Here is a 19,423-nt window from a genome sequence, read left to right on the forward strand (position 1 = left end):
GATTCTGAAAATAAGACAGCTCCGAAAACAGTATGGAAGGCTTCAAAATCGGCGTTGTGATGAACCTAACACTTACTGTCGTAAGAAAATTAAAAGAAGCCATATTTGAGTACAAAACTACAAAACAATTAAAGTAAAAATCTGCAATAAGTAGTGTTACATATACCATATTCAATAGGAGAAGCATTTCTCATAACTAATGTTGAATACTTTTTGCGTTATTTAATTTGCACCATATGACAAAAAGTTCATATATTTCAGCTATTTGTTAAAAACTCAAAGCAATAGAGGAAGTATTAGTTTGACAACAATTTTTCAGTGTTTTGTTCAGTCTTAGGCCCTGCCCTCTTCAACAGAAGACGCAATGAAAATGTTGCAAGTAGTAGAGTTTGCCAAAACCAACCCTTTGCATTTGTACGGTCGACTTTCTTGGCTAAGAACCACGCAAATGTGGCTTCGGATGTATGTGCAACTGCAACAATACTAGAAAATATTTGAATATTCCTTGTAGATCGGAAAATGAAGAGAGCTATGTCATTAAGGAGAGTTATAGGACCAACGTTAGGTAAGAAATTGATAGCAAAGAGACCAGACAATCCACACACACAAAATATCCATGGATAAATCGAAGGACAATCTAGACTGTTCTTTTTTTGATGTCGCCAATAAGAAATCATGATTGACATGCCTTCCTGTGGGCTCACCCTTGGAACATATCCCAACTCTTCTCTAGCTTTCTTCTGACAGAAATAATGAGTTACACCCACCTATTACATGCATATTTTTTAAGTTAGCACCAATATACTATTAAGTAATCATTGACATTGTATATACACTAATTGACTTTTATTTACTCAATTTGTTTGTTAGCTTTTTGTTGTTGACATGCTGATCGGTTAAATAGTTTTTTGGCAAATACCTATTAAGCTCGTATAAAGTAAAATGAAATAGCTGCTATGGACATATTCTTTTCACTTGCTTTTGGCTTTTGATCCATTCTTTATTCAATAGATACCCAACAACCAAATTACTATATTGCCACATATCTTGCTTAACAGTTGCTTATATACCTAGCTTAACGACCAACAAAATTACTTAATGTTGTAAACTAGTTAAACAAGCCAACTGAATTAGCCAACAAACAACAATCAATAGTCAAACACCTCAAACTGATACAAAGGCATAAACAAGGGGCACTTAAATGAGGATACCTGGTATACATCTGCAGGAAGAATCAATGGCTGAGGAAGCCAAGAGACATTGAGAAATGGGTATAAAATGGTGTAGAAAACCCAACATATCTTTCCAAATGCAAAAGCACAGGGTACAGTCAATGAAGCTCCTGGCTGGCCATACTCAAGGCTGTCTAACAAAGGTTGGATGAACTCAAAGGTATTAACTGGGAACCCTGTATCAATTCATAGTCAAATCAGAACAAACTTATTGACATAACAGTTTACCTTATAGAATAGAACACCAAGAGAAAATAGTTCACTCATAAAAAGATGAAAATTTATTGGCTAACACTAATATCCCACCCCGATACTGTTAAAGATCTGAGTTTGGAAATTAGCCTAAAATGAAGTGCCAGAGTCTCACACCCATGTCAAAATATCAAGGATTAAAACGAGGAGTCCATATGAAGGAAGCTACTTAAGTACATGATATCATACCGTCTGAGATAAAGTACGAGTTTCCAGCAGCAATTGGATGGTTTTCTTTGTCAGGAAATTCATGTAAGAGTCCCATAGAGGCTAATAGAAGACCATGAACAAGATTATCCACATAAATCCAGTCTGTTTTAACACTTGAATCACCAACTTTGAATAGCAGCAAACGTAACTTTGCATAATTTATTATCCATGGGAAGGTCTTCACTTCACCTGCTCCATACACAGCAGCAGGTCGAACTGCACAGGTATACAGACATCCACCATTCTCCCTGCATGCCAATGTAAACAATTATGCTATTTTAAAGACCCATCAAGAAAGCGGATTAAGCTAATGGTTAGAGCCTCAAGATATGATGAAAACGTACTTTCTCTGTATTTTAATAGTTGCTACAGTTTCTGTAGCAAGTACTGTTCATCAACTGATCTTATTTGGTATATATTTCTACATATATAATGTAAAACATAGTTAAGTGGGATTATCTTTGATTCGTCTTAATGCATATTTTCATAATATTAATTTATTAGAATTTTTTATGATATGAATTAAAGATATCAAAGATTAAAATCGTGCATTGGATATCCTAAAAATAGAAATTTAGCAACTATTAAAAACCAGAGGAAGTATATTCTATTATACTTTCTTATACGAGAGTCAATTGGGCTGAAACTATGGCGTTGACTTCTGATACCATGTCAAAAGACCATTTCAACGTTTCAAAGTTTGAACTTTGCAACATAATTGCATCACCTGAATGGTTTAGCATTGTAGCTGAGGACTAGGCGTTCTGCAAAAGCTTTACTACGAGCGTAGGGACTAATATGTTGATGTGGAGGAATATAAGGGAGATTTTCATCACCATTTACAATCTCTTTTCCTCCAAAAACAACATTATAAGTACTTACATAAACAAGCCTTTTGATCTTAAATTCCAGACAGACATCTAATATGATTCGAGTTCCCTCAATATTGACCTCATGGATTCGACGAGTTTGAAGCATTTCTTTGCCTGAATTACCAAATGAAGCAATATGGAAAACACAGTCTGCCCCTTGTAGAGCTGTCTTAACATTCTCTTCATGAGTAATATCCCCTGAGACAACACAAAACAGATCATATTTTAGAGTAAATGTTGCAAGTTCTTTGTATTTAGGCAAAAGGTAAATTAGGACAGGGGCAACAATGACCATACCTCATTGTAACACCAACAGGAAATAGGAATACTAAAACTGTTGAATCTGAAGTATTGTTTAGTACAACAAAAGTTTTTATTTATGGACCCTCAACTTTATACAAATACTTTAAGCCTTTTCTTTAAGAAGTTACCATTTGCTTTTTTTTTTTTTTTTTTTTTTTTTTTTTTTTTTTTGTGTTTCATGTATTATTTCTATAAAAAATCTTTCTATTTATATCGTAAATTTTGAAAAAAATACATGCTCATTTTAATTATGATCCTCATTAGGGGTGAAAGTTTGGTTTTTGGTTTGAATTTGATACAAATCCAAAATTAAACCAAATAAAGTTCGATTTTGATATATTCAGTCCAAATCAAAATTATAATATTTATAATCCAAATTGAACCGAACCGAATTTTAAAATATCAATCAAAATTGAACCGAACAAACCGAATTGCACCGATTTGTATATTTTGCTCCGAAAATCTAATTTGCATGTATTGTTTAAAACTTATTCTTTCTAAAGCTCTAAATAAATATTAATAATTTTAGGATTTTTTATTTCAACAAGTAAAAAACTTTTTACAAAAATCTAAAAATAAGGGTAAAAATTCAAAAAAATCAAATGGAAAATATAACATGCCTTTACCATTTCGGTTTTTCGGTTTTTTCGGTTTTCGGTTTTCGGTTTTTTCGGTTTTCGGTTTTGTTGAACCCTAGACCGAGTCCAAACTGAACGCCGAATATAATTAAAATTCAGTCCAAACCAAACCAAATTTAAAATACAGTTGAACAAAATTACTAATTCGATATGATTTGGTTCGGTGTTTGATTTTTCACAAAATTAGTTACACTCCTAATCCTCATTTATCGTCCATTTGAAAACGATCGCCAAATACTTACGATGTTAAGAACAAACAACAATGAGCAAAATTAAGTTTGACAAAGTAACAAACAAGGACACAAAGATTTAAGGAGGTTCACCCAATGATGGCTACGTCCTCCGTGGTGTGTAGTTTATGTTTATATTATATCAAATGAATACAAACAACACTTCAATATGAAGAATTACAATTGAGATAGAGATAACAACAATAGGCTATGTGTTTGGCTTAAGGGTTGTGTTTGATGTGTTTTTCATACTTGAAGTGTGGGTATGAGAGCCCTATTTATAGTGCTAGGTACTTGAAGATGAATGGCTCACATAAATACATAGTTAATTTAGGGTAATGAATACTATGAAATAACTCTAAGAACTTGAAAAGGCATTATCTCAAGAGTCACACACATGAGACTCTTCACCTTAATCTTCATTAACACCAATAATTCCCATGAATACTCTTCACCTTATTACACCCTTTTGGATTCCACAACTCAAGAGTCACACACATGAATTCAACCCTTTAATGTGCACTCAAGTCACACATTAGTATAGTATCATTTATAATCACATTAGTATACTACCATTCATAACAATTAACTTTATTTTAACAATTTTTTTTTTATTTCTTATGGTTCCTATTTCTCACTAACTTTAAAAATATTTTTTCAGTAACTTTTTTTTAATATTTTAAAAATGTTTGGTAAAAATATAAGATTATAGATAGACAATGGTACCTAAGATGCAGACAACAGCAGGTTGAGAAAGTAGACAAGACGAAGGTGAAGAACAAACGAGATCAAGAATTCGAACCTCGCGAGCCCCTTTTCGAATAAGCTCAAGACAAAGAGTTGCGCCCACAAAACCCATTCCTCCAGTTACTACAAATGTCTTCCCTTCTATTCCTTCTTCCTCATTCGTTTTCATCTTTTAATTATTTCTAGGTCTTGTTCTCTTTCTTCTTTCAACTTAACAAGTTTGTTTCAACTTGTAATGTGCAGTCTGTATAAAATAGTACACAAAATTCTCCCAACACTTCATCTGTTTTGGCTTTGACTCATTCAGTACATATTCTATGATTTAAATTTTTAGTGTTTTACACGTCTGGGAATATCCTTCCATTATAATATAAGTGATAAATAGTTTTTTATAGTCGGCTTGAATTAGTTCATTGTTGGCTTGTTGCCTAATCTAACCATAAAAAATTGTTTGGTATGTGGCATCATATTATACTATATGCTAAAACAATAAATGACTTAGATTATCTATCTATTAAATATTAACCGTAATAGATTTAAAATTCTTAATTTCAATTTTTCGATTAATTATTTCGAATTTTCAGTTCAAATCTCTAATACTTTGATTATTCATTTCAAATCATTATTAATCACTAAAACTTTTCGATTTTGTAATTTCTTTTAAATATTAAACTTTAAAATTTTGGTTAAAATTTTTTTATAATCAGTCAAATATTATTTTATAATTTTGTAGTACGAAAAGTGAAATTTTATTATTATATACACGGTTTTGTAAAACGTTACGTTTTAACTTTTTTCCTTAAACTAACATTACTACTTATTATTTTAACCTTATGATTTTGATTTAATTATTTTATACATAAAAATGAGTCGTATTTTTATTATTAACCTTAAGTATAGTTTAAGTAAAATTTTCTAAGTAAACTACATATTTTCATGATCAAATTTACCCATTATTTTAAAGTATATTCACTTCTACATACTAGAAAAAAATTTGATGAACCAAAATACTTTCTATAGTAACCCATGATGTTCATCACTTACACAAGCTATCACCATTTCCTTACGCAAGCTAACTATCTTCTACACTCCAAACTCTTACACATTCACTTACACACTCTAAATCACTTATACAAGTTAATCTTCTTCTATATTCCTAACACTCTTTATCATACAATCTAATAAACTACAAAATTGCCCAAACCCATTATAAATACCCCCTTAGCCATGAGATCACTTACACCACCATCATCAAATATTTCTAACATTCTTTCTTATATTTTCACTTCATTAACATCTTACTACATTAATACCTTTATTATAAATTGAAGAAATTCAAGAACATGGAACTTAGAAAACTCTTTATTTAACTTAAATCATCATCATTATGGAGCATTATTGGGTTATTACTTTGGGTTATTACTTTGGGTAATTAATGTATCATTATTTTTGGTGTTTAGATTTAATTATTTTGGGAGCTTAGAAGATCATTATTATTTTGAGAGTTTGGATTAATTATCTTTGGAGCATTATTATCTATCTTGGACGGTCTTATTTCTTATTATTTTCCTTATTAGTACTTAGTACTAATCCCTTGTGTTAGTATGATATAACGTTTTACCCTACTTTTTTTGTGGAATTTTACATTATATTTACTTTATAATATGCAAAGTATGACATATGCTAATATGTTTTAGTAGAAAGTTAGTTTAATGAAATTATGATCAAGATTATATTAAGTATGTATATACTAAAAGTATTTTTTAGTATGTTAATTTAATAATCTTTGAACAAGTTTAGGAAGTTGGGTGCAAAATTATTTTCTAGTGATATTAAGTATGATTCATGTTATAAACTAGTGCTAGTATGTTTATGAGTTATGTGTTACATTGGGAATGTTATTATATTTAAGAATTTTTATGTTAAAACTTTATTAATATGTTTATGTTAACCTTCAAATTAGTTTATAAGGTAGTAAGTTATTTTATGAACTTATTGTTTATTAAGTATGGTTATATTAAGAATATTGTTATTATACTTTATTTTGAGATTTAAGTTTATCCTTAAGGTTATAATAAATTTCTAAGTTATTGCGTAAAGTTTTTATTTTTGTAAATGGTTATGTTAATTGTTTAAATCTAGGATTTAGTATGATAAATTAAATTAAGTCGTTCTTTTTATGTGTAAAGGGCTCAAAACACTCATAGGCCATTCGACCACTATCATATATAATAAAAGAGAGTTTGATTTACTATTTTAAATTATTACAACTATTTTTTTGATAATAATAAAATAACAATTTAAAAAGATGTTTTTGAGAAATTTTTATAATTATTGAATTTTGAAGTGTTTTTCTTGAATATATGAGATTTCATAATAAAAGTGACTTTTAATCATTATTTAGTACAAAATATTTTATTTGCCAACTATATGACCAAAATTTATGTAAAATGATGTAAAAGTATTTTTGGTATACTTGTCGCTCAAACTATGTGTGAAATATTGATTTTGTGAGATTACAAGTTTTACTTGTTTTATAATTAGAAATATTGACTTTTGTGAAAATTATAAATTTGATTTTTGTGAAATTATAAGTTTTATTTGTTTTATAACTAGAATTTTAATTTTTGCAAATCTAATAAGTTTACTTATCTTTCTAAACTTGAAATATTAATTTTTGGTGAACTTGTAGAATTTTAGAAACTTATCCAAATGATGCAATTTTAACTTGAATTTTAATTAGAATATTAATTTTTTAATTATTTTTCTAATAAGTTTTATTTATTGTAAAGTAGGAAATGTTGATTTTGGGAACTTATTTAAAGAAAAATAGATTTTAGTTGCTACTTGTGGAAAATATTAATTTGGAAACTATTGATAAAATATTAAGTTTTTAATGTGAATTTAGCGAACTATTTAAAATAAAGTTACAAATAAAATTTAATGTGTAAAAATTTAATAATGAATGTATAAAGACATAAAATTTAATTTTACGTTATGATTAAGAATTTATTAAATAAAAGAGGTTATCACTTAAGTTGATCAAAGTCAAAGTCAAAGTCAAATTGCAGTAATAAAAATGTGATGTACTTGTGTGAATGAATATTGATTGAATGACCTTGATAGTAAGGTAATGTCGAACCATGGACCGGCATGTAAAATCCCGGCGCCCGTGTTGGCCGACACGTAAAATGCGGTGTAAGACGGGAGGTTAGCTACCTATCTTGTAGAGCTCGAGCATAAATTGTACTGGAGGGGTGACAACTCCTACCTCAGTTAGGGTTTAGGACTACGGTCCTCACCTATCACCTAACCAGACCCTTACATATATCAGGTGTCATATTGATGTGCTTGTTGATCAGTGATAAACTTGATTAGTGTTGATGCTATGATGCATGGTACGGTTATGAGTATTAACCAAATGAATTCACTTAAGTGTTAAGATTACCGAATTGTATAAGTGACAGTAATGTACTTCTGTCAAGATTGAGAATGGTATCATAAGTTCGTACTTAAATTATTATTTTGTAAATATAGCGTATAATTTCCGTATTTTGAGCTGGATAGGAAGTTATGCTCGGCGTTAAATGCTGACCAATTCAATCGGCTGTCATCCGTATCATGGATGACAGCATTTTGTAGGATTTAGTTCAGGTTCCAATCCAGGGCGCAACAATTACTATTTATCGAGAACTTAGCTGCTTTTTGTATCTTTATTGATGACTCGATGATGATGTATGTTTTTTGATTTTGAGCAAAGAATATTTCTTATCAGATCTAATATTTTACTTTTGTTTAAAACAGTTTCAGTTTTTATGATTTAAAGTTTTTTACAGTTCGACATTTTGAGACTTCCGCAATATTTTTGTATCAAATATTGTTATTATATGTTAATTATGTATCGGGATTGTAGCTCCTGTTACAGTAATGAAGAAACAATTGGGTCACATGTCCTCTAAGTTACTCTATCAAATTTCATAATACTATTTTATACACTTTTATTAACAATAATACGAATGCTAATTTTAGATGTTAATATGTTGTAAAAGTGTGAAAGATGAAAGGGTTAAAGATGTATAAATAGTAGTAGGCATCAACATCAAAATAGGGCAAGGATAGACTTCTTTTTTATTTAATGTTATTCTATGCAATTCTATGTCGAGGAAATGATAGCTGCTAGACATCTTTTGTTGATGGATTGCTTGGCTTGTTGAAGGGCTATTGGTCCGGCAGTTTTGTTGGTAAGGCTGTTGTTGTGATGTTGTCGGTTTGTTAACTTGAATCTTTCAACCAAGGGAATAGCAATGCTTGGCAAGAGTTTAAATTAACACTAAAACCAGCTCAAGAACTAATCTTAAAAACAATATTGTTGTACCAATATGCGATTCCCCAAGAAATCATATTTTATTAAAAAATTACTTTAAGTGAAACAATCAATCATTAATAGCTCAAGTAATCAAAAAGTGACCAAAAGCGCTTGTGGCTCAATGGATAGAGCATCTGCATGTGGAGTAGAAGGTTTGGGGTTCGACCCCTACTAACCGTAGGTATCAGTTGGGGGGTTTCTTGACAACGCGCATCTCTCTTTACTTCCTCTTTGGGGGAACGAGTATGATTTGTCCGCATCTTTCAGGAAAAAGAAAAACATCCTCACCTGGACCCTACCTTGTGCGGGATACTGGAAGTGTCCTTTACCTCTCTACTTTCATAACCAAATTACTCCACGCGTGCACTCAAGGGTATCTGTTATCTATAATATTTCTATTAAAAAGTGATAAGACTTTGACGATAAAACATTCACAAAATTTAAAGAAACACATTAGAGCATTGAAATTGTGAAATACTGAAAAGTAATAAATTACTTGAAATTGTAAAAGCAGAGAAACAAAAAATTTAATTTGGGAGAAGAAAAAAGAAAAATGGTTATTTGACATTAAATATTCTGGAAAATAGGATTTTGACGGAGTTTTGATCAAGGTTTGAAGTTATGATTTTCTACAGATGTCAAAATATAAAAATGAAAAAGATGACAAATTCAAAATATTTTTTAATTTTCTTTTTAAAAAAGTTTTAGCCGGTTCCTAATGTAAGGTTCCTTGGGGTTATTAAGGATTCGATATATGCTCCATACAATGATTACACTATTAAATTAGACAGCTTTTGTATATACTACATATACAAAAAAAAAAAAAAAAAAAAAAGCATGGATTGTAATAATAAAATACACTGCCTAGCTTAAGTAATATTTCTAATATAGAATTATAATATTATCAAGTAATATCGTACAAATCAATCTAGTCAACAAGTGTAAGTATTGATTGATTAAGTAAAACATTTAGAAAGTAATATCAATTTTAGATTATGACCAGCTATGGTTGAAAGAAAACATGGTTATATGATGAAAGATCACAACATTGAATTTATCAGTAGCTCCATTAACTGAATTTGAATAACTAACCCTAGATTTTTGTCTCTCTCTCTCTACTTTTTATAAGTAACCTAAAAGCCTTAAATTCAATAAAATTTCACCAATTCATTTATTTGACAATTTTACGAAAAAAAGTCACTACAATATTCTAATGTATTAACGTACAAAGTGTCATCACATATATAGTCATTAGGGCTTCGTCCAAGCAATGAATAGAAGTAGTATTTGAGTATTTGTACCATTAGTTATGTTGGAAACTTCTTCCAAGCATTTAAGTGTAGGTATATACAATAAGAACACAAAGAAGAAAAAATGAGATAGCATAGGCATATCATGGAGCTACTATAATTAGGAGCCAAACTAAGAAAACTACAAATTTAGAAAATACGTTCAAGATGAACATAATACAACACAATCAAAAAAATCAAAATATAGTGAAATCCAAATTAAACAAGAAAGTAGAACTTATTGTAGTCTTAAATCCAATGTGTAATAATTTTAATTCAAATAAGTACTTAAACATTCTAATCATACCATAAAAAACCAACCATACATTACTAAGAAATGTATAACTAAATTGTTAATTGGCAACTCTAACGAATAAAGCAAATGAAAATGAAACGTAATTAAAGCAAATTAACTTGAGAGGTACTCTTCTACTACACTAAGACAAAAAAAAAAGTGATCTATAAAAGCTTTCCATTACAAATGTACTAACAAAACTTTAAAGATTTAATTAATTAATTGGTTAATGTCATTTCCTTAAACTTATGCCACAGTGAGATAAAACAACAAAAGAACGTCAATCCCAATCATATAAGTAAACAAATTGACAATGTAGATGCTTATTAAGCTATGAATATCAGTATACAAAAAGGGAATGAAGAAATCACATGTTATCCAATGAAATTTGTTGAGTTTTGGATAGAATACACACATTTGTCTTTTTGATAATTATCATTGTAATATCGAACGCTACAACAACCTTGCCAAGAGTTACAATCTCAACAGTACTAGTAGCATCAAATATGAACTCCCACTCAAATCGATAAAACTAAATGAACTAAAAAATAATAGCAACGAGAATAAGATCAATAAAAAAGGAACGAGAACAAAAGAAAGATCACTCTTATATGCAAAAATAATAATATATTTTAGGCGTATGAAACTCGCGATCTAAAGAAACAAAAAAATTAAATGAGAGAATTACCTATATGAGAGAAAGAAACAATCCAAACCATTAGAGTATTAGGAGTCAATCTTGTAGTATTTTTTTTTTCAGTCCACTCCTTATAAAAGTGAGTATCCTTGGAAGAGGAGGGTCCCTACTTTGAGGGTTTTTAATAATTGCAGTAGGTGTAAGCAGGGATTTCTCTCCTGATGTTGCTGGTTGAGCGGGAGTCTTGTCCCTCCATGGTCCTGGAAGAGTTTTTTCTCCCAAGAGTGCCTCGAGCTCTTCTTTTTCTCCTAGTGTGTCTAGGAACATTAGGGGTGTTCATTTGGGTCATCGGGTTGATTTCGAATCACGTGTTTTGAGTCGGTATAAAATCAAGTTTTGTTTGCACATTAATTCTTACATAATTTTTAAATCATTTTGAAGTCGAGTCAAGTCATAATCCGTTACAAGATTGGATAAATATGGGGTTGTTGGGCTATTTTGAACACCTTTAGCCACATAGGACTGATCCTCTCCCTCGACCTTAAACCCTAAAAAAGGGATGGGACCAAGTATTTTTCTTTTCATTCCCTGCCATGTAGAGCAACACTTATTCTTCCTAAACTACTGATTTTGGCTAATGCTGAAGTAAGGGTGACCGAGTCATTACCATTCCAAGTGAATTGTTGAGGTGTTTTGGAGTATGAGTGATGATTGATGACCTCCTATTGTTGTACTATATTTAGGTCCAAGGAGACCCTTCTGAACTAGAAAAAGCCTCTCTATCAGTATGCCTTGAGATTGCAGATTGTCTTAAAGAGGATGTAGCCTTTCATGATATTAGGCATAACTAGCATTTCTAGCTTGCTTGTATCAGTTTGGTTGTCTGAATTGAGGTACAATCTCTTCAACAATCTAGGCTTGGCTTAAATGCTGACTAAATTGACTTTTACTCATTTTGGGGAGTTTAGAAAGAAAAAATAGCTAATGAAGAATGATAGACCCTTCTTCTAGTGCCAATCTATTCATGTCAAGGACCAAATATAATTGGGTAAGCAAAAGGCCAATTTATACTAGAGGGTTAAGAGAATGCTTGTCTTTGCTATCTTATCTTTCTTATAGTATGACTATGTTGAAGGACTACGTTTGCACATGTAGCACACATCAGCCTGCTCGGAGGGTTGACTTTGGTGACCATCTTCGACATGCATGTCAATAAATATACAAAGAGACCAAGTGAGTACTTAAAAACCCAATTCGAGGTGCAGTGTGACTCTTAACTTTGATAAACAATCTAAGGCTTATTTGTAGTTTTAGGCCTTTAATAAAGTTCCTCATTACAAGAATAAATGCAAATAGAGTAAAAGTTATCCTTTAAATGATTGAGAGTAAATAGGAAACAAATAATTAATGTGTAAAATTTAAGGTACCTTAGTGGTAGAGTATATAGGTACATTTATACCAGATAAATATCTTAATGTAGTTGAAATCCTAACAACTACAGAATTTCTTTCTTGATCTTGGTCTGTGCCGTTAGCTTTTTTAGTAGGTCCCACACCTTTTTACCTTAGCTTATATAGTAGAGTTGGCTCTTCTGCTGACATGACTTCATCCCATTAGTGATGTATTAAGTCATTTAATGTAAAATTCACCTTTTTCCCATTTCTAGTTGGTTCCCCATTTTTTTCCTTTAGCTTACATAGTAGACGTGAAGTCATCCTACTGGTGATGTATTAAGTCATTTAATGCGTAATTCACCTTTTTCCTAAAATGTGAAAGCTTGTTGTTTTAATTTTGTTAGATAAAAGCAACATTCTATTCTTTCATATAAGTTGACATTATACTGTACAAGCACTATTGTATTGCTTCCATGCACTTAGCTCCTACTTGCGATAAAATCTAATATATACTTCAATTATTTAAATAGTGGCTTTTATAATACTCTTATTCAGCATATATGTCCCATTTTCTTATTGGCTTAAGTCACTCTAAATCTCATTTCTGTTTTGGGTATGTTAACTTTACTAATATACGCTTATTAAATTAAATATTTTACACATTTAACCTTACTGACCCCATTAAAACTAACTTAATTTACTTAATCTAACATTATTATTCATCAAATTAATCTATCTAACCACCTATGACCTAAACCTAGATCTCAAACACTGAGAGGGTGTTTAATAGGTGGGATTAGGGAATGGGAATGGTGATTTATATACCAAATATTTTATATCCTATGTTTATTTGGTGGGAATGAGAATTAAATAAATGGTACGGATATATAATCTTCTCCCCTTGATTTTTATTTCTTTTTATATATAAATAAATGGAAAATTGACTGAAATTAATCTCAACTATCACTCGTTGGCCAAAATTAATCCTCACTATCAATTATTTTTTAATAATCCCAACTATTCTCCTAGTTTGTTCAAAATATACCTACCCCCTGGTAACCAACAGCAGCAGGTAACCCCCGTAGCATTTTTTTTTCCTTTTCTTTTACTCTAATCTTCAAAAATAACCTATCTCCTTCATCTATTAATCCCCTCCCTCTTCTTCTTCCCCATTACTCCTCCATTGATGAACCTTAACTTCTCAAAAAAACCAAATTGAAACTAAACCTCCAAAATCTTCAAATTCCTGCAACATATGATATTGATTCAATTAGGGGAGATTAAAATGTGGATTATAATTGCATAAAACTAAAACAAATTGAATTCATGAACTTTGTGAAATTTCATAATTAATCATTTCTAAACTATAATTATATGATAGTTATATGTTTTTCCCTTATTTTGGAAATATAATTTGAACATTTGATGGTTCATCAATGGAGGAGTAATAGGGAAGAAGAAGAGGGAGGGAATTAATAGATGAAGGAGATGGGTTATTTTTGAAGATTAGAGTTAAAAAAAAGAAAAAAACAAATGTTATGGGGGTTACCTGTTGCTGCCGGTTACTAGGGGGTGGGTATGTTTTGAACAAATTAGGAGAATAGTTGGGATTATTAAAAAATAATCGATAGTGGGGATTAATTTTGGCCAACGAGTGATAGTTAGGATTAATTTCAGCCAATTTTTCTAAATAAATTAGGTTATAGACATGAATAATTATGTTTGTTTTCTCTTATATATGATTGGAATTTGTCACATATATCATATCACTACATAATTTGTTCTTGATTATGAAACATATAAAAGAGCCAAAATGAGGTCAATGTCGAGATGAGTCCGATAACTCTGATTGACCATTTTTCTCATGGATTAGAGGAAGATATGATCACTATTGAAGAGGGAGAGAGAAAATAGGTTAGAATGGTGGAGGAAGATGACATTAGGGTTTGAAAATTGGGGGTAATTTTGTTTCATTGTTGTGGAAATTGTTTTAACCATTGTATACTTTCTTAAGCATACAAATCAAATACTCAAAAATTACAATTACCCATTTAGCTTTAAACATCTTTCATCTCCATTTATCCTTGCTAGTAAATAAATCACAACTTTTAGATAGTATTATTGATATGATGTGTAAAATTTAATTAGTGATTTTGGTAGTTATTTCATATTCTAAGTTATATGCGACTTATCCATTTTTCTTTCTTTTATTTGTTAAAATTTAATTAGTGACTTTGGAAGTTATTTTTGCTAGAAGTAATGTCATTTTGATAAAGGATTATAGTACTCCTAAAAAGTTGAATATCCATTTTCATGCAAATTATGTAGTGATACACTCATGTCGAATGATGCAAGAATTTGATTGATAGTACTAATTTGTCTCACACAAAATGAATGGAGGGTTCATTTTCAATATCAGAATTCATCACGGGGTTATTTTTCAAGTGGCGCTGTTTTAACTATATGGGAGGTTCAATGTCTAATCTTCAAAATTGTGATATTAAACGACTATCCTACTTTGAGCTAGTCGGCATGACCAATATCGTAGTTTTCATTGGTGATAAACTATACTCCCTCCTATTCTCCCTATGTCCCATTTTCAAATAGGGTTAAGTTACCCTATTAGACCCATTTCTATTTTTAGTATATATTTTTTACCTTTAACCCTTATTCACGTTACTTTTTTTTATTATTTTTTATTATTTTTTTACAATTATAACCTCATTAAACTCTACCAACTAACCCCTATTCATCCTACATATTCTTAATCAAACACAATAATTACATACACCTACCCACCCAAAATTAACCCTTCCATCCCTTTTTATAAACCTAACCCTTGATTTCCTAAATACCCATGTTTATGATACATACCACTACCTATCTAGTACCCTTCTTTCTTGTTCATCCAACTAGTATATTCATCAATTTTGTTTTTTTGGGTTTCTTCATCAATTTGTGGGTTTCTGTGGGTTTGTTACATTTACCATAATAGATTTTGTGGTTTCTTCATCAATTTGTGGGTTCGGTTGGTATTCATTTTGTGGGTTTGTTTGTTATTCGATTTGTGGGTTTGTTCTTCATTTCTGGGTATGTAATCCTAGTCCTTTGTTTATTTCCTTTGTTTTTTTTGTATGTGTATGCTTCAATTTCGTTGTTTTTTTTTTCGGTTTAGGGTTTTTAGTATGTGTTTTTGTTGTGGGTTTTTTCTATTTTTTATGTTTTTGCTCTTTGTTTGTTCAAGATCTGAGTATTCGTTTTGTGTTCTTGTTGTGAGTTTTTTCTTTTATTTTGTTTTTGTTCTTTGTTTGTTCAAGATCTAAGTTTTTGTTTGGTGTTCTTGTTGTTTTGGTTTGTTCTTTTTTAAATTCTACATTTCTGGATTCGTTAGGTATTTGATTTTGTTCATTTTTGTTTTTGTTTTTTGTGTTTTTTACTTAGATCTGGATTTGTTCGTATTAATTGTTTTTTTCGTGTTATTTTCGTGTTTTTTGTTCTTAGATCTGGGTTTGCTCGTTTTTATTGTGTTTTTCGTTTTTTTGTTCTTATCTCTGGGTTTGTTCGTTCTTGTTTGTGTTTTTCGTGTTTTTTTTTGTTCTTAGATCTGAGTTTGTTCGTTTTTTCTTGTTTGTTCTTGTTCTTTTGTTCTTCCATTTTGATGGTTCGTTCTTGATTTTGTTGTACTTACATTTTGATGATTTGTTTTTTTGTTCTAGATCCAGGTTTGTTTGTTTTTTTGTTGTTCTTGTTTTCCTTCTACATTTCTAGGTTCGTTAGGTATTTGATTTTTTTTCTTATTTGTTCTTGTTTTTTTGTTCACCGATTTAGTTCCAAATATGGGTTAGTTTTCCAGTTGGTTCTTTGATTTTGTGGGTTTTGTTGTTTATGATTTTGGGTTACTAATTTTGGTTTCATCTTTTTTTGTTATAGTTTGAAGAACACTGGTAAGATCCTTGATGATGATAATCCTTAAAGGGTTGATGTTGATAACCCTAAAAGGGTTGGTGATGATACCCCAAAGGTGATGATTACCCTAATTATCCTGATGAATCTAATGGTGACTATGAATCATCTATTGAGACTAATCCATGTTGGGGTCGAGAACTAGATTCTGAGGGTGAAGCCATCTACAGTTCAGAACCGGACGATCCTAACCATGTGTATTACTCGATAGATGCTGTATTTGCTTGATGTGATTGTGAGGAAGAATGGCTTGATAGCCTTGGTCCATTTACAAGTATGTTTATAGTCTTTTTTATTGCATATTTTTCTTAACTAGTGATGAAATCAATTTTTTGCTTATTGTTTGAATTAATGCATTAATGAATACATGCCCAATGAACTTAAGTAAGAGTAAATATTCTGGGCCACATTCATAGCATTATTGTATTGATTAGTTGATTTTAGGAGGCTTGGTATTGCCACTAGATTTGATCTTGGAGGCTACCAATTGCCACCAAAACCAAATGTTCATAAACAACATAAAATGTGCAATAATTTCACAATAATTAAACCAAATGAATGAAAATTAAACCTGAGAGTAACTACTAAACAACCACCATTTTCATTTCACAATAATTTCAATACAATTGTTTCACAATAAACAACATAAATTTTTTACACTTATTGTTTGAATTCGAAATAAATGCTTCACAAAATGTATCCAAAAGCTGTCCAAAAGTGTGGTTGATTGCTGTGTTGTTTGCTTGTTAGTTGCTGTCTAAAATGTGCAATCCTACCTTGCTGCTTTATGTGTTGCTGGCTGTTTGGTCGCTGTTGTTCATGTTGTTTCTGCCTTGTGTGACTTCAATTTGTGGTTCAGTCACTTCAACCACCCCTTGAAACCCAATCATTTGAACTAATTTATTAATTGTTTCAAAGCTCACCTTAGTGAGCAAGTGTTGAAGTGATTCAACAACTAAGACTTTGTTCATTGACAAATAATCTGGTAATGCTCATTCTCTTGCTTGTTTGGTTTTGTTCATGTGTGGTATGTGGTAGCCAAAACCACTTTTTCTTTTTATGACTTCAATCAAGCTTGTAAGGTAATGAACACAAATCTTTAAGATTGAGGATTCAAATTTTCAAATGCCAAATTCACATCTCTTTATAATTGTTTTACATTGTATGCTGCCTTTTGAAATTGCAATGCCTGAATAGATAAAGAAACCAAGATCTAAGACGTTCATGTCAGGTGAATTTGTTGGTTGTTGCACAAGTTGGATATTAGATCCATCTTTTGTTGCTTCATCAACAAAATCCTTGTCATTGGGTGCTATGTGAGGCTTTGCATAATTTTATTGAATGATAACGTCTTTTGAAAGCACACTAGGCCATTTAGCTCTGATTTTTGGTATGACATTGGTTATGAGCATTGCCCTCATATGCTCTTTGGTGATTAATTGAATTGGTTTAGTTTCTAATTCTTCCCTCCTCCTGTTCTTTGAGCTCCCTTTCGTAGCTTCCTGAGTTATAAAAGGCCACATACCTATCTTCCTATCAAAAATCACATCACCATTAGATGCATATATTGGTTTTGCTACAGCATACATAAACATGATTTTAGGAATAAACCTTTTAGATTGAATTTCTCTATGTGGTTCTACTTCACTTGGAGCAAGATAGTAAGTCTGTGTTTCACGGATTAGATAGAAATGCTTTTCATCTATATGAATAATGTTATCTCGTGATTTGAATTTATATGCATAAATGTGTTCATCATAGTAACACTTAGAAAGCGCAAAAAATAAACCTTTATTTGTTTTGCCACTAAATGTTGCGTTGTCTTGAGTTCACATTTGATTGCTTTGAATTTTTCATCATCAAATTGAATCTTGTTAGTTGGTTGTCTTCCAATCCTCTTGTTACCCAAGTTGATTACTGTGGTGTTGTTGTTGATTTGATTTTGAACTTCCTTCCATATCCTTGTTATGGTTTTTCTACAAAGTTGAAATTCATTAGCTAGCTTGTTGATTGTGCCAAGCTTTGGTCTTCCTTTTTTTTTATGGATGATAGCAGTTTTTGCATAATTTGGGTTTTTTGACGTGGAGTAACATCTTTCGTTTTACCCATTGCGTTTGTTTGGTGTGCAATTAATGTGTGTCATTAATGGAATATATATAGAGGACATTCTATTTTGAGTTTTGATATTTTGGTTGTTCCCTCCCAAATTTTGTTTTGAGTATTTTTGGTTGTTCCCTTCAAAATTCTGTTTTAAGTGCTTTTGGTTATTCCCTCCCAAATTCTGTTTCGAATCTTTTTGATTGTTGCCTCCCAAATAAAGTTTTCCTTCCATATTACTGTTTTTTTGATTGTTCCCTCATAGATTGCGTTTTGAGTATTTTGGGTTTTCAGTTTTGGATATTTTGAAATTTGATTTTTAGATATTTTGGATTTTTGGATACTTGATGAAACATAAAGATTTGGAAAAATGTGATTTTTTGGTTTATTTTTTTGACCTAAATTCTAATGCATCAGTTTATGTTTTGATTTTTCTGAAGTCGATGAAAAAAAAAAAAAGCAATCACATGATCAGCAAAGACTGCTATTATCCCGAAGCTGTTGAGGAGTTGAAAAGGCTTGCGGAAATTAAGTAGTCGATCTATGTAATTTTATTTTTCGTTGTAAAAACAGTTAAATGTAATGTATCAGTATTTATGAATTTTAATCAATGGTTAATTATGTAATGCATAAATTCATGAATGTATTAGTCAGGACTTGTATTAGATTTTCAATATTATTGGATCATTTATGAATTTTTTAGATTTTTATCCATTTTTAGAATTGGGAGGGAAAATTAAGATTTTGGAGGGAATCATTAATCTAATGAGGAATGATTAACAATTTACTAATTCACTTTCTCCCTCCTATTTATGTAGTCTCATTTGACTCACCTAAAAAAATGATAAAAGGTCAAATGGGACTAATTAGAGGAACAAGAGGGAATACTACACTATCC

The 19,423-nt window shown here is 30.8% G+C and overlaps 1 protein-coding gene and 1 long non-coding RNA gene across 3 annotated transcripts; one reads left to right on the plus strand and one right to left on the minus strand.

Annotated features, from left to right (window-relative positions):
- Window positions 1-83: 83 nt before the first annotated feature.
- LOC130798119 (uncharacterized) lies at window positions 84-4,706 on the minus strand. Of its 2 annotated transcripts, none has more exons than XM_057660993.1 (5): window positions 4,464-4,706; window positions 2,422-2,764; window positions 1,674-1,942; window positions 1,212-1,408; window positions 84-767 (listed from the first exon to the last, which is right to left on the minus strand). In XM_057660993.1, exons 1-5 carry the CDS (start codon window positions 4,651-4,653, stop codon window positions 297-299), a joined length of 1,470 nt encoding a protein of 489 aa, XP_057516976.1. In that variant the 5' UTR covers window positions 4,654-4,706; the 3' UTR covers window positions 84-296. The 2 variants fall into 2 exon arrangements, with proteins under 2 accessions (XP_057516976.1, XP_057516977.1); XM_057660994.1 differs by lacking the exon at window positions 4,464-4,706 and adding an exon at window positions 2,864-2,903.
- Window positions 4,707-15,289: 10,583 nt separating this feature from the next.
- LOC130798122 (uncharacterized) lies at window positions 15,290-19,219 on the plus strand. Its single transcript, XR_009039021.1, has 3 exons — window positions 15,290-15,555; window positions 16,396-16,702; window positions 18,966-19,219. It is a non-coding gene; the product is annotated as an uncharacterized LOC130798122 (long non-coding RNA).
- Window positions 19,220-19,423: the final 204 nt, after the last annotated feature.

This window comes from Amaranthus tricolor, chromosome 13, assembly GCF_026212465.1.
Source record: "Amaranthus tricolor cultivar Red isolate AtriRed21 chromosome 13, ASM2621246v1, whole genome shotgun sequence".
NCBI lineage: Eukaryota > Viridiplantae > Streptophyta > Magnoliopsida > Caryophyllales > Amaranthaceae > Amaranthus > Amaranthus tricolor.

Bases quoted from the DNA above. Each gene is read 5' to 3' on its own strand.
- LOC130798119 (XM_057660993.1), bottom strand. From the start codon at position 4,653: ATGAAAACGAATGAGGAAGAAGGAATAGAAGGGAAGACATTTGTAGTA. The intron at 2,765-4,463 runs GTACCATTGTCT...GTGTTGTCTCAG, and splicing joins TGCTGTTGTCTGCATCTTAG to GGGATATTACTCATGAAGAG. The intron at 768-1,211 runs GTATCCTCATTT...TGCATGTAATAG, and splicing joins TTCCTGCAGATGTATACCAG to GTGGGTGTAACTCATTATTT.